Source organism: Gadus morhua, chromosome 8, assembly GCF_902167405.1.
Source record: "Gadus morhua chromosome 8, gadMor3.0, whole genome shotgun sequence".
NCBI classification, from domain to species: domain Eukaryota; kingdom Metazoa; phylum Chordata; class Actinopteri; order Gadiformes; family Gadidae; genus Gadus; species Gadus morhua.
The window spans coordinates 1750807-1771004 of record NC_044055.1 but is presented as its reverse complement, the minus strand read 5'-3'; the positions used below and the strand labels follow the sequence as shown (position 1 = coordinate 1771004).

The following is a 20198-nucleotide window of genomic DNA, read 5'->3' as shown; positions in this document are numbered from 1 at the left end:
GGGAGTGAAGAGTCTCCAAGAGTGACCGGCGGGCTAGCTCGCCGCTATGCTAACGCTTAACTGCCCCCCCTGCCCCCACGTGGCACGTGGTCCTTTCATATCTACAGACCGGGGGGGGGGGGGGGTTCATATGTAGAAGGTCACATGGCCACCGTGATTCCAGGCGGGTCCGTCGAGCGCCCAGCGGTCTCCACGGCGACGCGTTTCCATAATAACAGTCCGACCCGGTTCTCATCGGAGGAACCAGGCTCATAAATACTCAGATATACCCAATCCCCCCCCCCGCCTGTAAATAAACAACAGCACGCGCCGCGCTCACGCACCACACACACACATTCACCCGCTCAACAGACAGACCCGATTGTTATTCGGGGGTTGATCAATTAGGTCCCGCTGCGACGGCGGTCGCCCCCGGCAACGCCAGAGAGATGCAGACGGAGGGGGGGGGGGGGGGGAAGAAGAGCTCGAGGGCACACTGGGGTCGGGGGAGGGGGGGGGAAGGGGGGAATGTTGCCGTGCCGTCCGTTGTCCGGGTTCATTTTTCCGTCAAAATAACGTGACATGGGGTGGCCGCCGTCATGGGGTGGCCCCCCCCCCCCCCATCAGCAGCACTCCGGTCAGCCCTGGAAGCCCCCCCCAACACCCCTTGGCCGACCGCCAGGTGAAGCGGTGGTCAGGGGGGGGCGGAGCCGGGGGAGCGAGCGGCCTTGTGTGTGTGTGGGGGGGGGGGGGGGGGGGGGAGGGGGGGGTTAGCGAGCGAGATGGGGGGGGGGGGAGCCGGGGCCCTGTCATCTGTTGGCAGGGTAGTAGTTGGGGTCCAGGTAGTTGTAGCCGGCGGCGTGCGGGAGGCGGTAGTCGCGGTCGAGGAAGGACTCGGGCTGGCTGACGGGCTCCAGGTGGTGATCCGCCGAGTGGGTCTCCGTCTTGAACAGGCTGCCGGGAGAGGGGGCGGAGCCACACGTCTTTACACCGCTGGTACCCTAACCCAGACACTAACCCTAACCCCGAGACTAACCCTGAGACGAACCCCGAGACTAACACTAACCCCGAGACTCACACTAACCCTGAGACTAACACTAACCCTGAGACTGAGACTAACCCTGAGACAAACCCTAACCCTGACACTAACCCTAACCCCGAGACTAACCCTGAGACTAACACGAACCCCGAGACTAACACTAACCCTGAGACTAACCCCGAGACTAACACTAACCCCGAGACTAACACTAACCCTGAGACTAACCCTGACACTAACCCTAACCCTGAGACTAACCCTGAGACTAACACGAACCCCGAGACTAACACTAACCCTGAGACTAACCCTGAGACTAACCCTAACCCCGAGACTAACCCTAACCCCGAGACTAACACTAACCCCGAGACTAACACTAACCCCGAGACTAACACTAACCCCGAGACTAACCCTGAGACTAACACTAACCCTGACACTAACCCTGAGACTAACACTAACCCCGAGACTAACACTAACCCTGAGACTAACACTAACCCCGAGACTAACCCTGAGACTAACCCTGAGACTAACCCTGAGACTAACCCTGACCCTGAGACTAACCCTGAGACTAACCCTAACCCTGACACTAACACTAACCCTGAGACTAACACTAACCCTGAGACTAACACTAACCCTGAGACTAACCCTGAGACTAACCCTGAGACTAACCCTAACCCTGAGACTAACCCTAACCCTGACACTAACCCTAACCCTGACACTAACACCAACCCTGAGACTAACACTAACCCTGAGACTAACCCTAACCCTGAGACCAACACTAACCCTGAGACTAACACTAACCCTGAGACTAACACTAACCCTGACACTAACCCTGAGACTAACCCTAACCCTGAGACTAACACTAACTCTGAGACTAACACTAACCCTGAGACTAACACTAACCCTGACACTAACCCTGAGACTAACACTAACCCTGACCCTAACCCTGAGACTAACACTAACCCTGAGACTAACCCTAACCCTGACACTAACTCTAACCCTGACCGGCTGAGCTCTTTAAAGGCCGTACCACGGGAATAAAGCGGCAGCCTTTGCCTTGGGGGTCGATGCGTGAGATTACGTCCCCTTTGACCGCGGTGAACGCGTTTCATCGCCGCCGCCGACACAGAAAGATCAGCCCATCAAGGTTCACTCAAACACACACATGGGGGGGCAACAGTGAGGGACTAAGTCGCTCAGTGCCGGCGATGACAACGAGAGACGCCGGTCAGGTGTGTGTTTGTGGAGCCTCAATGTTCAAAAGAGTAGCTGTGTGCACGTCCCACCTCCTCGCCAGGAGCAGGACAAATGGAGGAATATTGAGTGAAAGAAATGTAATCCGCAGCACTGCTTAAGCTCCCATAATCATTTATTAATAAAAAATGACCAGCAGCGTTTCTACCCTACTGGGTCCTCACAGGCAAATGGTGCGACCCATTTGATGGGGGCACAAATATAGGTCATGATCAGCTGACCCACAATGTGACCAATAGAGTACTTAAGTGAAAGCACCACGTTGTCCTGGCAACCGGATTTTCTGTTTTAAACAACCGAACGAGAGTGGGCGTTCTCCATTTCTTCAATGTGTTTCTTTCGAAATGAAAATAAATCGATTTCAAGAGGTGAAAATCACTACCAATCGAAACGTGTCGAGGCGTTCACGCATTCCCCTGGGGTATTAAAAAGGAAAAGTTCATAAACGTTAAGTTTATCATTATTATTTTTTATATGAAGACAATCTATTCTCAAATATATCACTAACATCGTTGGTAAAGCAAACTCGCAAATCAATTCGCAAGAAAATCTTTCCTTTTCTAGGAAACGTGACGTCACACGTCAGCACTGTGAGCCGTGGTAAAAGACACCGAATGGCCTCAATGGAGCGTACCATTACTGGTCGGCACACACAGCACTGAATGGCCTCAATGGAGCGTACCATTACTGGTCGGCACACACAGCACTGAATGGCCTCAATGGAGCGTACCATTACTGGTCGGCACACACAGCACTGAATGGCCTCAATGGAGCGTACCATTACTGGTCGGCACACACAGCACTGAATGGCCTCAATGGAGCGTACCATTACTGGTCGGCACACACAGCACTGAATGGCCTCAATGGAGCGTACCATTACTGGTCGGCACACACAGCACTGAATGGCCTCAATGGAGCGTACCATTACTGGTCGGCACACACAGCACTGAATGGCCTCAATGGAGCGTACCATTACTGGTCGGCACACACAGCACTGAATGGCCTCAATGGAGCGTACCATTACTGGTCGGCACACACAGCACTGAATGGCCTCCATGGAGCGTACCATTACTGGTCGGCACACACAGCACTGAATGGCCTCCATGGAGCGTACCATTACTGGTCGGCACACACAGCACTGAATGGCCTCCATGGAGCGTACCATTACTGGTCGGCACACACAGCACTGAATGGCCTCAATGGAGCGTACCATTACTGGTCGGCACACACAGCACTGAATGGCCTCAATGGAGCGTACCATTACTGGTCGGCACACACAGCACTGAATGGCCTCAATGGAGCGTACCATCACTGGTCGGAGCGTACCATTACTGGTCGGCACACACAGCACTGAGCAGACACGATACACGGCGCTACGGTAGAGAGAGCCCATCGGAGGCCTCGGGACGGCGCCTCACCAGTCGGAGCAGCTGGAGCAGAGGTCCACGGCGTTGTCCGGGGGGCAGTCGGAGCAGTGCCACCTCGTCCCCTGGATGGGCTCCACGCCGCAGGCGTCACACTGACAACACAACGGCCCGGGGGTCAACGCCGGCACAGGGGGTCGTAGCCATGGTGACGGCGGGGAGGGGAGGGGAGGTGGAGGATGTATGGAGGGTGGGTGAGGGGTTTATTATGGTATGGAGGGTAGTGGGGGTGTATTATGGTATGGAGGGGGTACTATGGTACGGAGGGGGTACGATGACGGGGTACCTTATAGCCCGGGTGTTGCATCGTGCCGCCCTCGTCCCGGATCTCCCTGAGCCTCCTCTTCTTCAGCCTCTTCAGCTCCAACAGCTCCTGGTACTCAGGAAGGTGTCTCAGCTCCTCAGGCACGCCCTCCTCCTCCTGACACACACACACACACACACACACACACACACACACACACACACACACACACACACACACACACACACACACACACACACACACACACACACACACACACACACACACACACACACACACACACACACACACACACGATTAGACCATATGCGTGACACTGTACCACTTCAAATTAGAGGGTGGATTGGCCTTTGTTCTCTCATGGGCTGTTTATAATAATCACTGGGATTATCCAGGATCACTCTGTTAACCCTCGGATTAAACCCATTCTGAACTAGTGGTATCTGGACCGATTTAATTACCCAATCACAATCATTACCGCATCGAATACACACCTACTTCTGCAAAGAGCAAACACAAATCACAAGACCAATAGCAAGCCACAAACATCGAGGCACACCCAGGTATATTCCGGCGCAGCCGATGTAGATTGACCCCGATTGTGCACCGCTGAGCGTCCATTGAAGGAGGGCCCCCTGTTCTCTCTCAGTGTTATTAGGTCTCGAGGGGAGAGGGAGGCGCCGGGAAACGTGGCCCGGGAGGCCCGCTGAGGCCGTGATTAAGGGCTATTCAAATTAAATGGACTTTGCTAGACCGGATTAGGAACCATCTACACGCCGGAGAGTGGCCCTTTAAGAGTGTCAACGCCAGGGGTCATCAGTGACACAAGAGGCAAGTCATGACCGTTGCCCATGGCAACGACGCCTTTGAGACTTGGCTCTCCCCCCCCCCCCCCCCCCCCCCCCTGGCTGTGTTGGAGGTTCTCTGTTGGCGTATTAGCCGGCAGCTTGTGGTCCCAGCGTGGCACGATGACCTAGCTCTGCTTAAAAGGTTACTGCCGTCTCTCAGAGAGAGAGAGAGAGAGAGAGAGAGAGAGAGAGAGAGAGAGAGAGAGAGAGAGAGAGAGAGAGAGAGAGAGAGAGAGAGAGAGAGAGAGAGAGAGCGAGAGAGCGAGAGAGCGAGAGAGAGAGAGAGATCTACAGTCCATCCCTCTAGTTCCTCATTTGGGAAGAAGGTGCATGTGTTGTGTGTTCAAAGCAATCAGGGGGCTTTATCCCGAGGTGTTTCTGCCGCAAAGCGGACAGAAGGGACACGGCAGGACACTCTGCTTCACACCCCCCCCCCCCCCCCCCCCCCCCCCGCCCCGCCCTGAAACCAATTCAAATAGACAAGAAACGTTCCTAAGCAGCACTCGGATGACAGGTCAGTTCCCAGGGATTGGAGGAGGTTATGAAAGCAACACACACTAAACATCAGCAGGTCCAAAGTCAATGCACACTGGAGAGCCGCGCAAGGGCCGACCGGAAATGCAGATTTAACTGGGATCACACGTCCTGCAGAAGAACGATAAGGGTATGTAGGTAAGAGGGCAAATTGTAAATGTACACTTTGCTCCCAGTCAGCACTGATTAGGAATTTTGGATTATGGGGGAGGTATGCCAAAAGCAAAATAAAATGTATCCTATACCATGGCCAGTGGCTAGCTTTGAATAAATAATTAGATTGGCCAGGTGGCACTTGTTCTGCAGAGTCAGAACACCTACACTGACAGGTGTACCGCAGATGGAAACCTTTTTTCTTTTTTGTTACTGCACTTCTGTCCCGAAACGTCCACAGAAACATATTGAAGAACTGCTCTAAGATGGCCTAGGGGTATGAAGGGTCTGAGACAGAGGCCAGGACATGCCATGTCGTTGAGAGTGGATGTAGTGAGCCCCATATTTAGGAGAGGTTGAACACCAGCAAGCAACATGGATACCCAGAGACCGCCCCAAACACCCAACACTGGCCATCCAGCCACCGTAGTGAGTCCGCTATGCAGTTATACCAACACACAGAATGGCATTAGGGAGTTTTTATTTAACGCACTTATTTTAAACCAGAGGCAATATTGAAAATGCACTCATTTTTTCCGGTTTATTTTCTAATTCTTGTGCTCTCTCTCTCTCTTGTCTACAGCAATTCTGGGATGTACTCAAAAGAGAAATCACAAGAGCCAGGATTTCTCATCAAGCTCTCTTGTGCCTTCTGTTTACTACAGCAGCTTTAAGATCGGCTCATGTCCCTGTGCTCTGGCTCGATGCAACTTTATTTTCCAGCTGATTCAGTTTCTGCATGGAGGTTGAAATTCATTCCACCACATTAAGATGAAAAAACAAAGATTAAGAGCTTCTTCAAAACCCAGTCGTGCAGAACGCGGCTGAGAGAGAGAAGTCGAGTGACAAGTATGGAGATACAGAATGATTGACAGTGAGGAGGAAGCACACAGAAGGAATTAATGAAATGAGGCACAGGCATTCAAACCAATAAGACACAAACACAGAGAGAGAGAGAGAGAGAGACCGAGACCGAGAGACCGAGACCGAGACCGAGAGCGAGACACACACAGACAGACACCCATGTGGCACATGTCCTCCGGAGGGTGTGGGTCGGTTCGGTGCGGCTCGGTGGAGTAGTGACGGTGCTGTTCGGCCCAGCTCAGTTACGGCTCGTGTTTCCACCACCGACCGTACCCTTATGGTAGGGCGGGGTTTAAACCAGATGGCGATAGCCGCGGCAGCTACGTAAGCATCGTGACCTCATAGCAGCCCGACACAGTGTAGCCTGCTAATAAATCCAAGGAACAAGAAGAACGCGCACACTGACCAAAGATCAACAATGTCTTCAATAAACGAAGCCTTCGCCAAGTCCAGAAGTACCTTGTGGATAATGTCTTTGTTTGTTATTATCCCCCTGTCTCAAGGAAATGCAATTCTGTCGACCAATCAACGGACGCCGTATGTAGCTCGAACTTGCCGGTACCCTTTCAGGCGTCTCGGTACGGAGAGACGAGTACGGCTCAGCCCGGATCACGCCCACTTTTGGCGGCGGAAACGCAATCCGTGCCGCACCTTTGCCAACCGAACCGCACCCTCCCGTGGAAACGGGCCAATAGAGAGAGAGACAGGGCGAGAGATGAAAACACCAAAATCGCTCGTTCCTCAGTGGTGGAACGAGCTCCCTGCCGATGTCAGGATCTCAGAGTCGCTCATCAGCTTCCGCTAAAGACACAAACCGCACCTGTGCAGAGTTCACCTGGACTCTGCACAGCATCCCAGCCCCTTCCGGCCACCATTGAATGTTGTACGTCCTGGCACTTGATGTACGCCCTTATTCATAGTACTTCATTGTGTAGCATCTGCAGTAGCTGCCATCACTGCTGTACAGGGAATGGGTTAGCCTAGCGATTGTTAGTACTTCCACTTTGTTCTATGAACATCTTTAATGTACCGACAGCGATATATTGTTTCACTTCTTATGACAAATGTACTTATTGTAAGTCGCTTTGGATAAAAGCGTCTGCCCTAAATGTAAAGAGAGAGACACAGACACAGACAGACAGACAGACACAGACAGAGACAGAGACACAGAGAGAGAGACAGAGAGACAGAGAGGGCGAGAGACGGCGGTAACGTACGGAGTCGTCGGCTGAGGGGTCCTGAAGGCTGCTGTAGTAGGCGGCGCGCTCGTCCTCCTCCTCCATGAAGACGGGGGGCTCGTAGGACGCCAGGAAGGTGGAGGGCCGGTACAGGTGCTTGTTGAGGTGGTGCTGCCGCTTGTTTGACACCTGGGGGGGGGGGGAGACAGGAAGTAGAGGCGTCAACGCTCTGGTTCTGAACCCCATAACACTCTAATGAGGTCTTCGTATGCATAACATCCCCATGGTTAGCTGCGGAAGTTCTTGAAGGTGACATATTATACCCCCAGGTGTGAGTGGGATTAGCTGTTACACGCCCACTTGTGATGTCAGAAGAGGCAGATTTTCAGAACGGCTTGTAAGCGCTAATCCCACTCACACCTGGGGGTATAATATGTCACCTTTAAGATAATATTTGCCTAGTAGTAGCCTTCACTCTTTCAAAGAAAGCTAACAGGTTTAACAGGACCAAGTTATGTACGTAACAAGCCTGTTCTTGTAAATCATGGACATAGCAGCATTAACACTACTTTATTCTACTATTTAAATAACTACATTACTATAAATATATTTATTAATTATTATTTATTTCTAAATTACCAAAATTATACCTCTGATTTTTTAGGAACCTTTTGACAAACTAGACGACAGCCGATGTCGAAAGGGCATTTCAAGCCGTAGACTTTGACAAAATGACGTAAACAACAAAAAACTATACATCTATCTAGCTAGCGATCTCCATATCTTTCTCTATAACTAGCCATCCATATAGCTAAGTTGTCCTTTGGAATCAAAATGTGTCATCAGTACTTAGTCTGTGAACAACATTACAGTGAATCACCATGCTAGTATTTGGCTAAATGTCCTCTCACAGAAACCAACTATATTGCTATTGTTTACATTGGTGGCAGGGGAGTTCTTATGAAAAGCTCTCAAGGCCTGAACACGCTTCTGTGTGGTCGGTCTGAATCTTTTGCCATGCAAAAGACTATATTTTCATTTCTATATTTGTGTTCAACTCACACTACGTGTCATTACACAACATGTACACAAGGGGGTGATTTAACAAACAACTACACTGGTCGACATCTATGGATGCCAGAGATAGATTGCCTTGTTTTTTCGAACAGTAATTATTTGTATACTGCTGTTTGTGTAAAAATCGTCGAAGATGAGAGAAAGAAAGATGTCAATGTTTTTTAGAAACTAAAACGTTTGTCTAAAACCATAACACTAGGTGGCGTTGATGCTGCGGATGGCCCGTGGAGCTGCCAACACGCCGCGTTGATGCGTGTCTACGCCTTTAGGCAGAATCAACACACCAAAACACTTCAGCCAAATGACATTGGCAGCCACTGATGTTTTCGGTGAAGCCCGGAGAGAGATGGTTATGATGACGGCTTGATCGCCATCCAGACCGGTATTGTCCCCTCAACGGAAAAAAGGTACTTTTTTATTTGTGTGGATCCAGTCGGGGTTGCCGCGGTTACCTTCTTGGTGTACATGCACAGGTTTGGCGTCCTTCCAGGCACCGGGATCCCGGCCTTGGTCAGCTTGATGAAGTACTTCTGGACCCGGCTGGCCACCTGGAGCACAAAGGAGAGGCGCCCCCTCTGGTTAATCATCTCCAGGGAGGCCTGGAGGCCTTCACACACACACAACACCTGCCTGCTGTGAAGTCCAGCCGAGGCGTCTGGAAAGGCATCGTTTTGACTAGGGATGCATCGAATATTCGGCCACCGAAAATGGCCCAAAACATAATGTTTGGTATCGGCCGAAGGAGTAAAATGGCCGAAAATAACACACCAAACATTATTATTTTTGATTAAAAATTACTTTCAATTTAAAAAAAAAGATTTTTTTTAATGAAATGCAAGAGATTTTTTTTTCATGAAGGACATTTAATTGTTTGATTAATGCAATGGTGAAAAATTAAAGCTAAATGAATGAATAACAGCAAAAGCCACATTCGGTATTCAGTTTCAGTATATTCGGTTTCGGCCTAGAATTTTCATTTCGGTGCATCCCTAGTTTTGACCCAGGCGGCCCAGATAGATGACCCGCAAACAGCGTCACGTCATTTATTCTCACCCTACGGTCACACTACATGCGTCCGTCGACGGATGACCGAGGGCGTGTACAAAGCCGATGTGTGGATATAAATATAAAGGATCAGGTGATGAAAAACAATCCTATCGATTCCACATTTCTTGAAATTAATTCTGCTTCTTCCTGCTTGTTATGCAAAATGGATCCAGTAGGACGGAGGGACCCACAATGCATTTCGCAGAGGCACTGAGACCCGTCGACGAACCGAGGTAGTGTGAATGTAAGGTCAGTCTCCCCCCGGCCCCACAAATCCCCATTTTCATGTACATCTTTTAAAATGGGCTGAAATGCTTTAATATTAACAGTCAGTCACCTGTTTGGTGGTCCGGTTTCCCAACGCGTCGGCGATCTTCTGCCACCTTTTAGACTCCACTTCCTCAGGCGGGAACTTGAGGAGAAGTTGTTCCAGCTTTTTCTGTATGACAACAACAACAACAGATAGAAGAAGGACCGGTTGAAAACCCTTCTCACTGCAGCAGCCAGCACTTCCTTCAGTGTAGGGACACACCCACTATGTAAATGAATAAGACTCAATGTAGCGTTAACGTCACGGTTTCCATGTTGCGCGTTACATTTGACCAAAACTCACTGGAAATGCATTAGAAAGAGCCAGTTTACAAAAAGGAGGATCCCAGAACCCAAACCCGTAGGGAAACATAGGAAGAGTGTAGCTTCTGGACTCTACGATACCTTTTTGTGTTGCCCTGACTTTACAGGTCCAAAACATTCAAAATAACGCGCACACACACACATACATGCGCGCGCACGCACGCACGCCTCTGGTTGCCTGGCGACCGTTGCGGTCTCCTTGACAGCCCAGACATGATGTTTGCTGTGCCTTCGCTGTGCTTTAGCGATGAGCTCGTCACACACACCCTCCCCCCCTTCCAGCTGTGTCTCAGCGTCACATACCCCCCCCTGGTTCTCCCCCCCTACCCCAGTACGATCCCGCACATGAAGGCACCGGGCGTACCTGCTCCTCAACAGTCCACAGCTGGTTAAAGGTGTCCGGCTTGTTGGAGTTGCAGATCCTTCCTCTGATCAGCTGTGAAAACACCAGAGGAACCACATGTTGGAGACGGTAGTCATAGCGATATGCCCCTTGGGGCATTTGAATATGGACACGGCCGACACATAACGCAACTGCCATTTCCGTTCTGGCAGCCGCTATGGCAAACCGAAGTGCATATAGCCATGGAAATAAATGAGAACGCAAAAAAAGGAAATAGACCCGGTTTGACTAAGAAACGATCTGAAACCAGAAGTCCCCCGTCGACCGCGTTGGGATGTTAGAAGTGAAAGTGCACTCTCGCAATTCAAGTAAAAAAAAAAAAAAAAAAAAAAGGAAGAATCAACATTGACATCAAAGGGAGGAATCGTCACGTTGGCTTGCAGTGCGCTTGCACCTCGGAGGTGTCCGTTATCCCCGATCCGTTCAGAATAGTCACAACTCCCGAGCCAGGAGGGACCTCGCACACAAACAAGTAAGCCCCAATCAGGAGGAGGCTCCCATCTAGAGAGATACCGTAATAAGTGCACGGGTTACACGCCTGCATGAGAAGCAAAGGCTACTAGCGCCCATGGTGCCGATCCCTGTGCTAAAGGGCCAGCTCTTGACACACCAACCCCCTTTCAAGACCACCTCTGGGTGGAAGTGAAGGGAGACCAATCGGAGGGAAAAAGGATGCTTATCGGTCAGGCCAGGGCTCGCTGTTAAGTCCTGGTGTAGGTATTTTCACTGGTCTATATTGGTTCGTCTGTCCCTTAGTAACCAAATGCGCAGATATATACGTCTATACCGCTACGCCGTGATTCAACACAGACGCGGTAACCATTCAACGTGAAAAGACCAACAGAGCGACCACGACATGCTGGTGTGGATCACTGCTGAGAGGGGGGAGGGGGGAGTACCTGGGAGTCGTTGCCGTTCTCCAGGGTGTCACTAGTGGGCAGCAGTGAGTACATGGCAGAGGGCTCGCCCTCCTTCTTCGGCTCCACCGGACTGGTCGGCCTGGTCGGCAACCCTAGTTGGCAGAGACCCACGGTTACTTGTTTCACCTTCGAGTTCCGTCCAACACACACACACACACACACACACACACACACACACACACACACACAGACACACACACACACACACTCTAAGGTTACACTCACCCTGGTCAAAGATGAGCTTCAGCTGCCGGGTTTTGCGCTTCTTGTCGCAGAACTCCCGCTCGAAGTCGCCCAGCCCCGAGGTGTACTTGTCCCAGGCGATGTCCGGGAGCTGGACCACCCGCTGGGGGCAGGGCATGCCCATGTTCTCCTGCCGGGGGAGGGGGGGGGGGGGGCAAAGTCAACATCGACGTTCTACTGAGGAACGTCAAACTAAAGAAGCGTTTTCTACCTAAACGTTATAAACAGCGTGGAGAAGAACGTCCACCTTCAAGGGATGGGAGTTATAAGGAACCAGGTGTATGAACTATGACTTATTTTGAATAATTGCACACATTCAAATCTAATTTCCCTGTTCACCGACCGTCGCCACGGACGCGGGAACGGATCAAGAAAGAGAGAGGCACTCCACGCGTCGGCCGCCGTTACCCTTTTCTGCAGCTGCTCCACGAAGCTGACGGGCGCGGCCAGCGCCTGCCTCTGGTGGCGCGTCAGAGTCTCCAGGTCCAGCACGGCCTGCGTCCGCTGGGCCTCCAGCACGCCGATGGTCTGCAGCAGCCGCTGGTAGCTGGGAGGGGGGGGGGGTTAGAGAGGAGCCACATGCATGATTCAGAGTGACACGCTGGGCGGCAGCACCCAGCGGCTAATCAAACCTCTAGGAGAGCTCGCCTCACGTTCACACGGAGGCGCGCTCACCTACGTGCATAATGCAACGGTGGGACTCCCTCCTCTGGAAACACTTTACAAAGTGGCGCACGGACACCGACAACCTGCCTGCAGGAATACCTCCCGCCATCTCTGTCTGGGGAAGGGATTTCAAGGGGCAGGGGACTCTCTCGCTCGTGTGCCATGGTGCCGGCCCTCCGACTAGTGTTAAGTAGTAGTAGACTTAAAAAGGTTCCCCGAGCGGACTTCCCTTTTGGATAATCGAATGAAAAAACATTCGTATCGCGCTACTCAATTGAAAAGACTCAATTGGTGCGTTTGGTCAATTCAAATCCTAAACAACCAATGCCTGTGGCTTCACCTCTTCACATTCACACAGCGGTATGCACCCCCTCTGTGTGACACAAGACGGCCAACAATGGGGCAACCCAGTGGCTTAATAAAGGTACTAAAAACCTCCCAACACTTGGATGGTGTGACATTATCACAAAAGCCTTCGAGGGTCGTCGGAGGGGCAGAGGGAATGAATGAAAGAGGGGGGGGGGGGGGGTATGACGCCATGGCTTACATCAGGAAGTGAGTCAGCGGCTGCAATAAGAGCAACGTTTCAGCCTTTTCCCTCTTCTCCTAATCTATAACCTCATTTGCGCACAGGTGCTTCCGGAAGTGGATCGATCCCGTTTCCGATGGACGTGAATGAAAATCAATGGGATGCACCCGGCCCATTTAGAGCTTGTTATGTTTTTTTGATGCGCCCCAATCTCCGGGACTGGGATGAGTGGGTACCATTTAACCACAGATGCCTTTGTCACTCATTGCTGCATTTGGCGCTTCCCGTCATCCTGCACAACATGACGTGATATAAAAAGCAGGTTCATCTGAAGGTCCCTCGGGGATGCCTCTAACTCGTATTTACTTCTATTTACAGTGATTTAAACTAAATGATGCTGCTTTTAAATCAGTGAAGAGGTAAAGATTATCAGTGACTCCATGGAGAGAAGCCTCAGCAAACATCTGCTCGTAGGAACGAAAATAACAAGATAAAAATATGCAGGACTAAACAGAAACATGAAAAAAAAAGGAAAAACGATTTTCAAATCCTTAAGACCATAACCAAAACCCTCCAATATCCAGTCACAGACCAAATGAAGAGCCTCGTTTCAATGACTTGAGCTTCTCACACAGCACGGGCATTAGACAAAACCTAGAGTAAATCTAGCCCTGCACTCTCTGAAATCCCTTTGCAAGGTCACTCTCCCAAATCGGCCCAGAGTCATATCCCTCCTCATGTAAGGAATGACAGAGGAATTGGGGGACGAACACGAGTCTCCGTGCATAATCCCATGTGACACGTGAAGCACCTAAGGATGGCCCCCTCCATTATTCAACGTATTTAATAATTCTTGCATCAGGGTGCTTCCGTGATCAAAGCGCTGCTTTAACCAGGGCGTGGAAACAAATCAACTGAGCCAGTTTATGCATTTCACGCTCATGGGGATTCTTGGAAAACCTAAATTTAGCGGCTTGTTCTCACCAGGCGGATAATCAAAATGCAAACCCGCCAAGTGAAACATTATCTGCTGGAAGAGAAAACCACTCAGCGTTGCAGTGTTCCTCTCACGACGAAGACATATTAGGTTCATTACACATGGCGAGCATCCAGGCATTAAGTGTGACCAGAAAACCCAAGCCACATATTGCTGTACAATAGATATGATTACCATTAGTGACCAGGAACAGATACACCTGTAGAGATATTCAAGGTATCTTCATTCTCCCGATCTGCTTGAAAGGGGACTACGTGTAAGAAGTGTAGATCCCTTCTCATTACTAGCCCCCTATGGCCGGGCAGTGAACTGCAGCCGGATGAAGCTGGCAGATTGAGAGCAATGGAGTGTGAGGGCCAGGGGGTTGAGGCAATAGGTCATAAACTAACGTTAGTTAATCATAAATGAGCTAGCCAAAATGGACAAAGGGAGTGACATGAGAGGATATAAAGCATATAAAATGCACAAGTGATAAACATTCTCAAAAAGAGATGTTTCTGTCCTCAACTACGGCATGATGTCAATTCCTTAATTTATCAATTAATGTCAAGCCACAGGCTGTTTTAGGAGTTTTGGGGAAGGTCTCCTTTTTTTTGTTAACTACAACCTTTTCATATATTGACAATTTAAAGGCTCCTTCCATTTCTTCTCCCTTTTACTTCGCTGTACTAAAGGCTTGGCTTCAGACCATTGAACTTGTCCAGTAGACGACAGGTTTCGATCTAGGCTTAATAAAATCCATCAAAATAAATTATTCAGTACAAGATTGTAGTAACGCGTGGCCACTGAAAGTTTAAAATTGATTCACGTTACAGAACTTATCCACATGAATCCAAATGATCTGCTCATCGTTCTGTTGCCCTTGCGAAATTAAAAGGGACTAACTGGTTGAACCGGAGAACCGGACTTGCAAAGTGAGACACTCAGCCATTTCAAATAGCTTGGGTTTGTACATAAAACCACTGTTCCACATCAATGGTCACTAATGTTGTACACAGACAAAAAACCAACTAGCAAGTTATGGAAGAACACTTACAAGGCGATGCAGCATGTGGGTTGGAGAGTTGCCCTCTTCAGAAATACATTTAGAAGTTCCATTGCAAATTAAGTTACTCTGAATGCCAAAGCCTTTTGTTCCCAGCATTGCAGTCAAAATGCTGGCATTTACAGAGATACTTGGCTACAATTTTGGTCTCTGGTGTGGGGCATCTAATTAAGACCGCTATTCGGCATTCAGCCACTATTAAAGTGTCTTTATGCTACCAACTAAAAGGATACGCCGGCACCCTTAAGATACCGAGAAAGGCAGACGCCTCGGGCCATTGGTACCGTCTCCCTATCGGTATTATGTCAGGTCCAGTGAACGCAGCACCATTAATGCTACCCGCTCAGAAAACACTGACGCAATGACTGCACATCTCCGCCAGTTTTAGAGAAACACCCAGCAGCATTATTGGGAGTGGGAATCAGTGCAACACTCGCCCAACTCTATTGATATCCAACATTGTCAAAAAGGAATAACTTTGCGTACCAAGTGGGAAAAATAAGCCAGTGGTGAATTGAGCTTCTTGAGCATCTATTGACCTGTACCATTATCCAACAGGAATACCCAACAGCTTTCTGATGTATGACAGAGGGAAAAAAAATCTAATGAAGTCTTCAAAGAGCACAGGGTAACAAGGACAGAGGAACGGTGACAGAAAGAAAAGAGAAACCTCCCAGCTCCCCCAACATACTCTTTGTTGTGCTTCAGTGCCAGGTGGTCCGACTCAAAGTAATATACATCCGGCTCTTCCTCCTCCTCCTCTTCCTCCTCCGCGCCCGTCCGCGCTGTGGCCGCGGCCCCCGCTTTACCGCCCCCCGCCTCGTTGTCCTTCAGGGGACCAATGTCCTCCGGGGCCCCCAGCGACACCCCGGCTCCGCCCCCGTCTCCGGCCCCCACCGAGGCCGGCGCCTCGCTGAGGAGGGGCCCCACGAGGTCCGAGAGCGGGGGCTCCTCGGGCGTGGCCGGGCGGGAGGCCTCCATCATCACCACCTCCTCCACCGCCTCCTCCTCCACCACCACCACCTGCTCCTCCTCCTCCACCTCCACCGCCTCCTCCTGCTGCTCCTCCACCTCCACCTCGCCCCCCCCCAGGAAGCCGTTGTCCCTGGGGGGGGAGGGCCTGCCGCTGGGGGGGGCCCTCCGGGGGGAAGTCCGCAGGGTGTATCTGTGTTCGTGGGGCTCCGTGAACGACGGCGGGGAGGGGTTGCATCCGAGGTCCGTGGGGGAGCCGGCAGGGTGTGTGTGAGGGGGGGGGGAGGCGGGCTCTGTGGGGGAGGGCGTGGGGGCCGGCGGGGGTTCTAGCGGGGGTGAGCTTTCTCCTGAGTGGCTGTTGTTGTTGTTTTGGTGGCGGTGGTTCGCCGGGCTAATGTCTACGTCGTGAGCGGAGGAGAAGGAGGAGGCGACAGCGACCACCTCCACCCGCGGCGACGGCGCGCGCCCGTTGGTGCCCCCCACCGCCGCCTCCGTCACCACCGCCTCCTCCCGGGCCGAGCACGCCACCTCCACCTCCTGCTCCTCGGCCCCCAGCAGCTCAGGGAGCGGGTCCTCCGCTAAAGGGTCCGGCGTGGGGGCCGACGGGGGCTCCGACGGCACGGGGGTAGAGTTTCTACAAGGCACGGTGAGCTCAGGGGATGGGGGGGCCGCCGACTGGCTGCCGTTGGGCAGCGCGGGGCCGGCGGCGGCGGGCTTCGCGTCGACGGTCGGCGCGCGGGGGCCGGCGGCGGGCTCCGCCTTGACCTCGACCAGGCCGTTGGAGGACCCGTGGGCGTTGGGGGGCCCGCCGGCCGTGACCTCCACCTCGTCCGCCTCGCGTTTGATCGCGTCGGCGAGGACGGGCGAGGTCCTGCCGTTGTCCTTGATGTCGTCGAACACCGACACAGGGCTCTCTGCGTCGATGGACGCCGCGTCGTCGTCCTCATCGATGTCGTCTTCTTCCTCCTCCTCCTCCTCTTCCTCTTCCTCTTCGTCGTCGTCCTCAGCTCCTCCAGAAGACGCCTCAGAAGGCGGACCCTGCTTGGCCTTCTTGAGCTGAGGGGAGGGCTCCCGCGCCCCCCTCCCCCTCACGCAGGTCTCCGACCCCTCCTTGTCCGGACACGGCGCGCTGCGCTTCCGGGAGCCGGTCCACGGCTCGCCCTCGGCGGGCTTTGGGTCCGCTACCTTGCCCGGCGACGGGGACTGCGACGACTGGCCGTCCTGCCGCGTCTCCTGCTTCTTCTTGGGCGAGCGGGCCCGGGGCACGGGCGACGCCGCCGTCTCGTCGGGCGGGGCGATGCTACGGTTCCGGAGGGTTCGGCCACAAAAGTTCTCGTCCAGTCCATTGTGCCCCACTGATGACCGCGTGACGCGCGAGGAACGGGACGCGGCCATAGTACGGTGGGGGCCTACAGCGTCCTCATCCTGGTGCTCTCTCCTCGGCAGCAGAACGTGGGCACCTGCATGACAACACACAGACACTGCATGAAGACACGGCGTGGGAGTCACAAAGACCACCACCTCCATAAAGGCTCTCTTGATAACTTTAGGTTGGGTTTTGGTGCAACATAGCAGTCTATTTTAGGCAACTGAACATTCACAATGGACCATAAACAATTTGGTCATATCAATGAATTAAACAGTGTGTACATTTTGTTTAAGGCGTTTGTTTGATCAAGGACCACAGTGTAGATACTGATATATATCAGGGGAACCGCTGTCACAGGCTTTGTGGAATGATGTCATACACCAGGGATAACAATGGGTCATGTCTTCACCTAATAAATGGGACCAAAGTGGACAATAAAAATCTAGAGGGAATCTAAGTGACCCAATAGTGATTCAGTACCAAGAAAAATGACTGCAACCCTGACTGAAGCAAAAACCTCCTTGAGCATATTGGTGCTCTACATGGAATCCCTTTGACGTGCTTGAAGGACCTACATCTGTCACAACTCATTTAAAAAGCTTCCAGTTACATTACATGAAGTAACTCCCCGCCCCATTAGCAACGCTGTGCTCGCACAGCCCCATAAAGTCCGGAAGGCTACTGTAGCTATGAATGCATTTTCCTACAGGGCGGTGAGCTGGCATGAAGGAAGCCAGGGCGCAGATATTACACACACACTCGACTAAAAATACTCCCTATGAGAGAGCTAATATGATTTGGCGATGCAGAAACCACGGGTGGAAAGAACAACAGTCGGGGTATGTTGTTCAGATAAATCACTGGTCCTTAATTGAAACATAACCAATCGAATTTGACCCAGCCAAGCCTAGAAAACCAATTATGACTTACTTTTCACCCGAAAGCACAATAAAAACAGAAATGATGCTAGGGTGATCGGAACTCTTCTATGGCTGGTCGACCCTTTATGGTATCATACCAATAGTGAGCACATTGGAGCCGTAGTGTGCAGTAACTTGTATCCAAATGATGCGCAAACAGCAGCGATACGTGTTATTTTTTCGTAGCTTATTGCATAACGTTAATTTCGATTTTCGACTAGGCGTAACTCGTGCTCGCATGAGACACGTGTGTGTTGAACATCACTCTAAAGTGAAGCATAAACATAGCATGTCGTTTTGTGTGGATAGTGACCATGGCTGAGGTGATTGACTGATAGCAAGGTTCAATCAAGCGACTTCCTGTTTGTAAACGCGCGGACAGTTGTGGACATAGATTGACACGTGCAACGCAGGGATAACCATAAGCACAACCAGGGCTTTTACATCATCTACATAGACTCTGTCCGAATGAAACATAACTTCCCGTGTCCAAACAGTAGCACCATTCCTAGTTATATGAACACTGCACATGTTAAAGTCTCCGAACCATTGTTTAGACCTGCGAGAGCATGTGCTACCCGCCGTATAACGTTAAGATACAACATTCCCCGACCAGGTCGTACAATAACTACTCAGTTTATACAATACATAAGTCCCCCATTGGGTTTTCGCTTGCTGCATTAGTTCCTAGTCCTATGACGATAACAAAAATCAACCACGAAGTGCCATTAGCAAACATACCCATGAGAAAAACGTTCATATCCTTCGCTCACAGCTCCCCAGCCGTCGCCATCCCCATATAACGTTACAAAGTTATGAAGCACACAGGTGTAATCCAAAACACTAAACCCACTCCTACATCTGCCATACGAACAGCCCCCGTTACGCTCGTCTGTACTTTTTAAAATAGACACAGAGCTGAAGGAAAGAGCTCGACAGTCGAGGCAAACACGCCTTGGCGTACACACACAAGCTGGCGAGCTAACGGTTAGCACGACCAACTTCAGTGCACAACACGACTAGATGTGGCATGCTAGTTAGCAGGCTAACTAGCACCTGCACTGAACCGAGGAGCTAAATATAGGCTTGCGGTGGAGGAAAAACACTGCCCATCAATTGAAATGCACTGCAGGTCATCATTCGTACCACGAACACTTTATTGAATGAGTTTGGTAATCACGCCCTCTCGTTTAACACTGAGCTATGTGAAGTTTGCTCGCTTAGCTAGTTGGTATGTTCGCTGCATCGCGTAAAAAAAAATCACAACACTGCGATTAAATGTAACGTCAGGTATTATAAAGACTCCGTTTGAGAATGTACACAATCACTACCCTAAATCTCATGTTTACGTATGACTCAAACATGTGAACTGCACCCATACAGCGTCCCCGTCGAATTAATTTGCAGTATGCGTGCAGCCACCATTAGCATAGATAGCAGCCCAGCAGTAACGGGGATGGAGCAACTAGCCGTGAATGGCTAATGCTGCCTGGCTACTAGCTAGCTGATTGTTTCGCCTACAACTTCTGCGATCCCTTTGCCCAATACAATGAGTCAGGACTGACCAATGGTGCAGCTCAATATACTCATGTTTTGATGATAAGAGTAATGGATAGCGTGCACTGGAGGTTCGCCCTTAAAAGTACTTTATAACCTCAAGAAACAGACGTACCTCACTTCCGTAAATCTGCTACACGTTCGGTAGCAGCCATGTTTTCAATCCAGTCAACCAGTCGGGTGTGTGTGAGCCGATTGAACCGGGCTCATCAGACTGCAATACTGTACATTTTGGCCCCTGATAATAGTACAATGTTGCAGACTAATTAGCTTTTCGTAGTTTACACG

The 20198-nt window shown here is 51.1% G+C and overlaps 1 protein-coding gene across 2 annotated transcripts in view; it reads right to left on the bottom strand.

Moving 5' to 3' along the window:
* Positions 1-20130, bottom strand: part of zzz3 (zinc finger, ZZ-type containing 3) — a 20888-nt gene extending 758 nt beyond the window's left edge. The window contains exons 1-12 of one of the 2 annotated variants that reach the window (XM_030364848.1): positions 20026-20130; positions 15784-17524; positions 12264-12402; positions 11838-11985; positions 11592-11704; positions 10654-10725; positions 9994-10095; positions 9062-9157; positions 7572-7721; positions 3977-4111; positions 3685-3785; positions 1-933 (exon numbers count right to left, since the gene is read on the bottom strand). The exon at positions 1-933 is cut by the window's left edge and continues 758 nt beyond it. In XM_030364848.1, coding sequence (XP_030220708.1) covers positions 789-933; positions 3685-3785; positions 3977-4111; positions 7572-7721; positions 9062-9157; positions 9994-10095; positions 10654-10725; positions 11592-11704; positions 11838-11985; positions 12264-12402; positions 15784-17459 — 2877 coding nt within the window. In that variant the 5' untranslated portion in view covers positions 17460-17524; positions 20026-20130 and the 3' untranslated portion in view covers positions 1-788. Of the gene's footprint in view, positions 934-3684; positions 3786-3976; positions 4112-7571; positions 7722-9061; positions 9158-9993; positions 10096-10653; positions 10726-11591; positions 11705-11837; positions 11986-12263; positions 12403-15783; positions 17525-19094; positions 19357-20025 lie in introns of those variants that run through there. The other variant, XM_030364847.1, reaches the window with a different exon arrangement.
* Between the last annotated feature and the right edge of the window lie 68 nt (positions 20131-20198).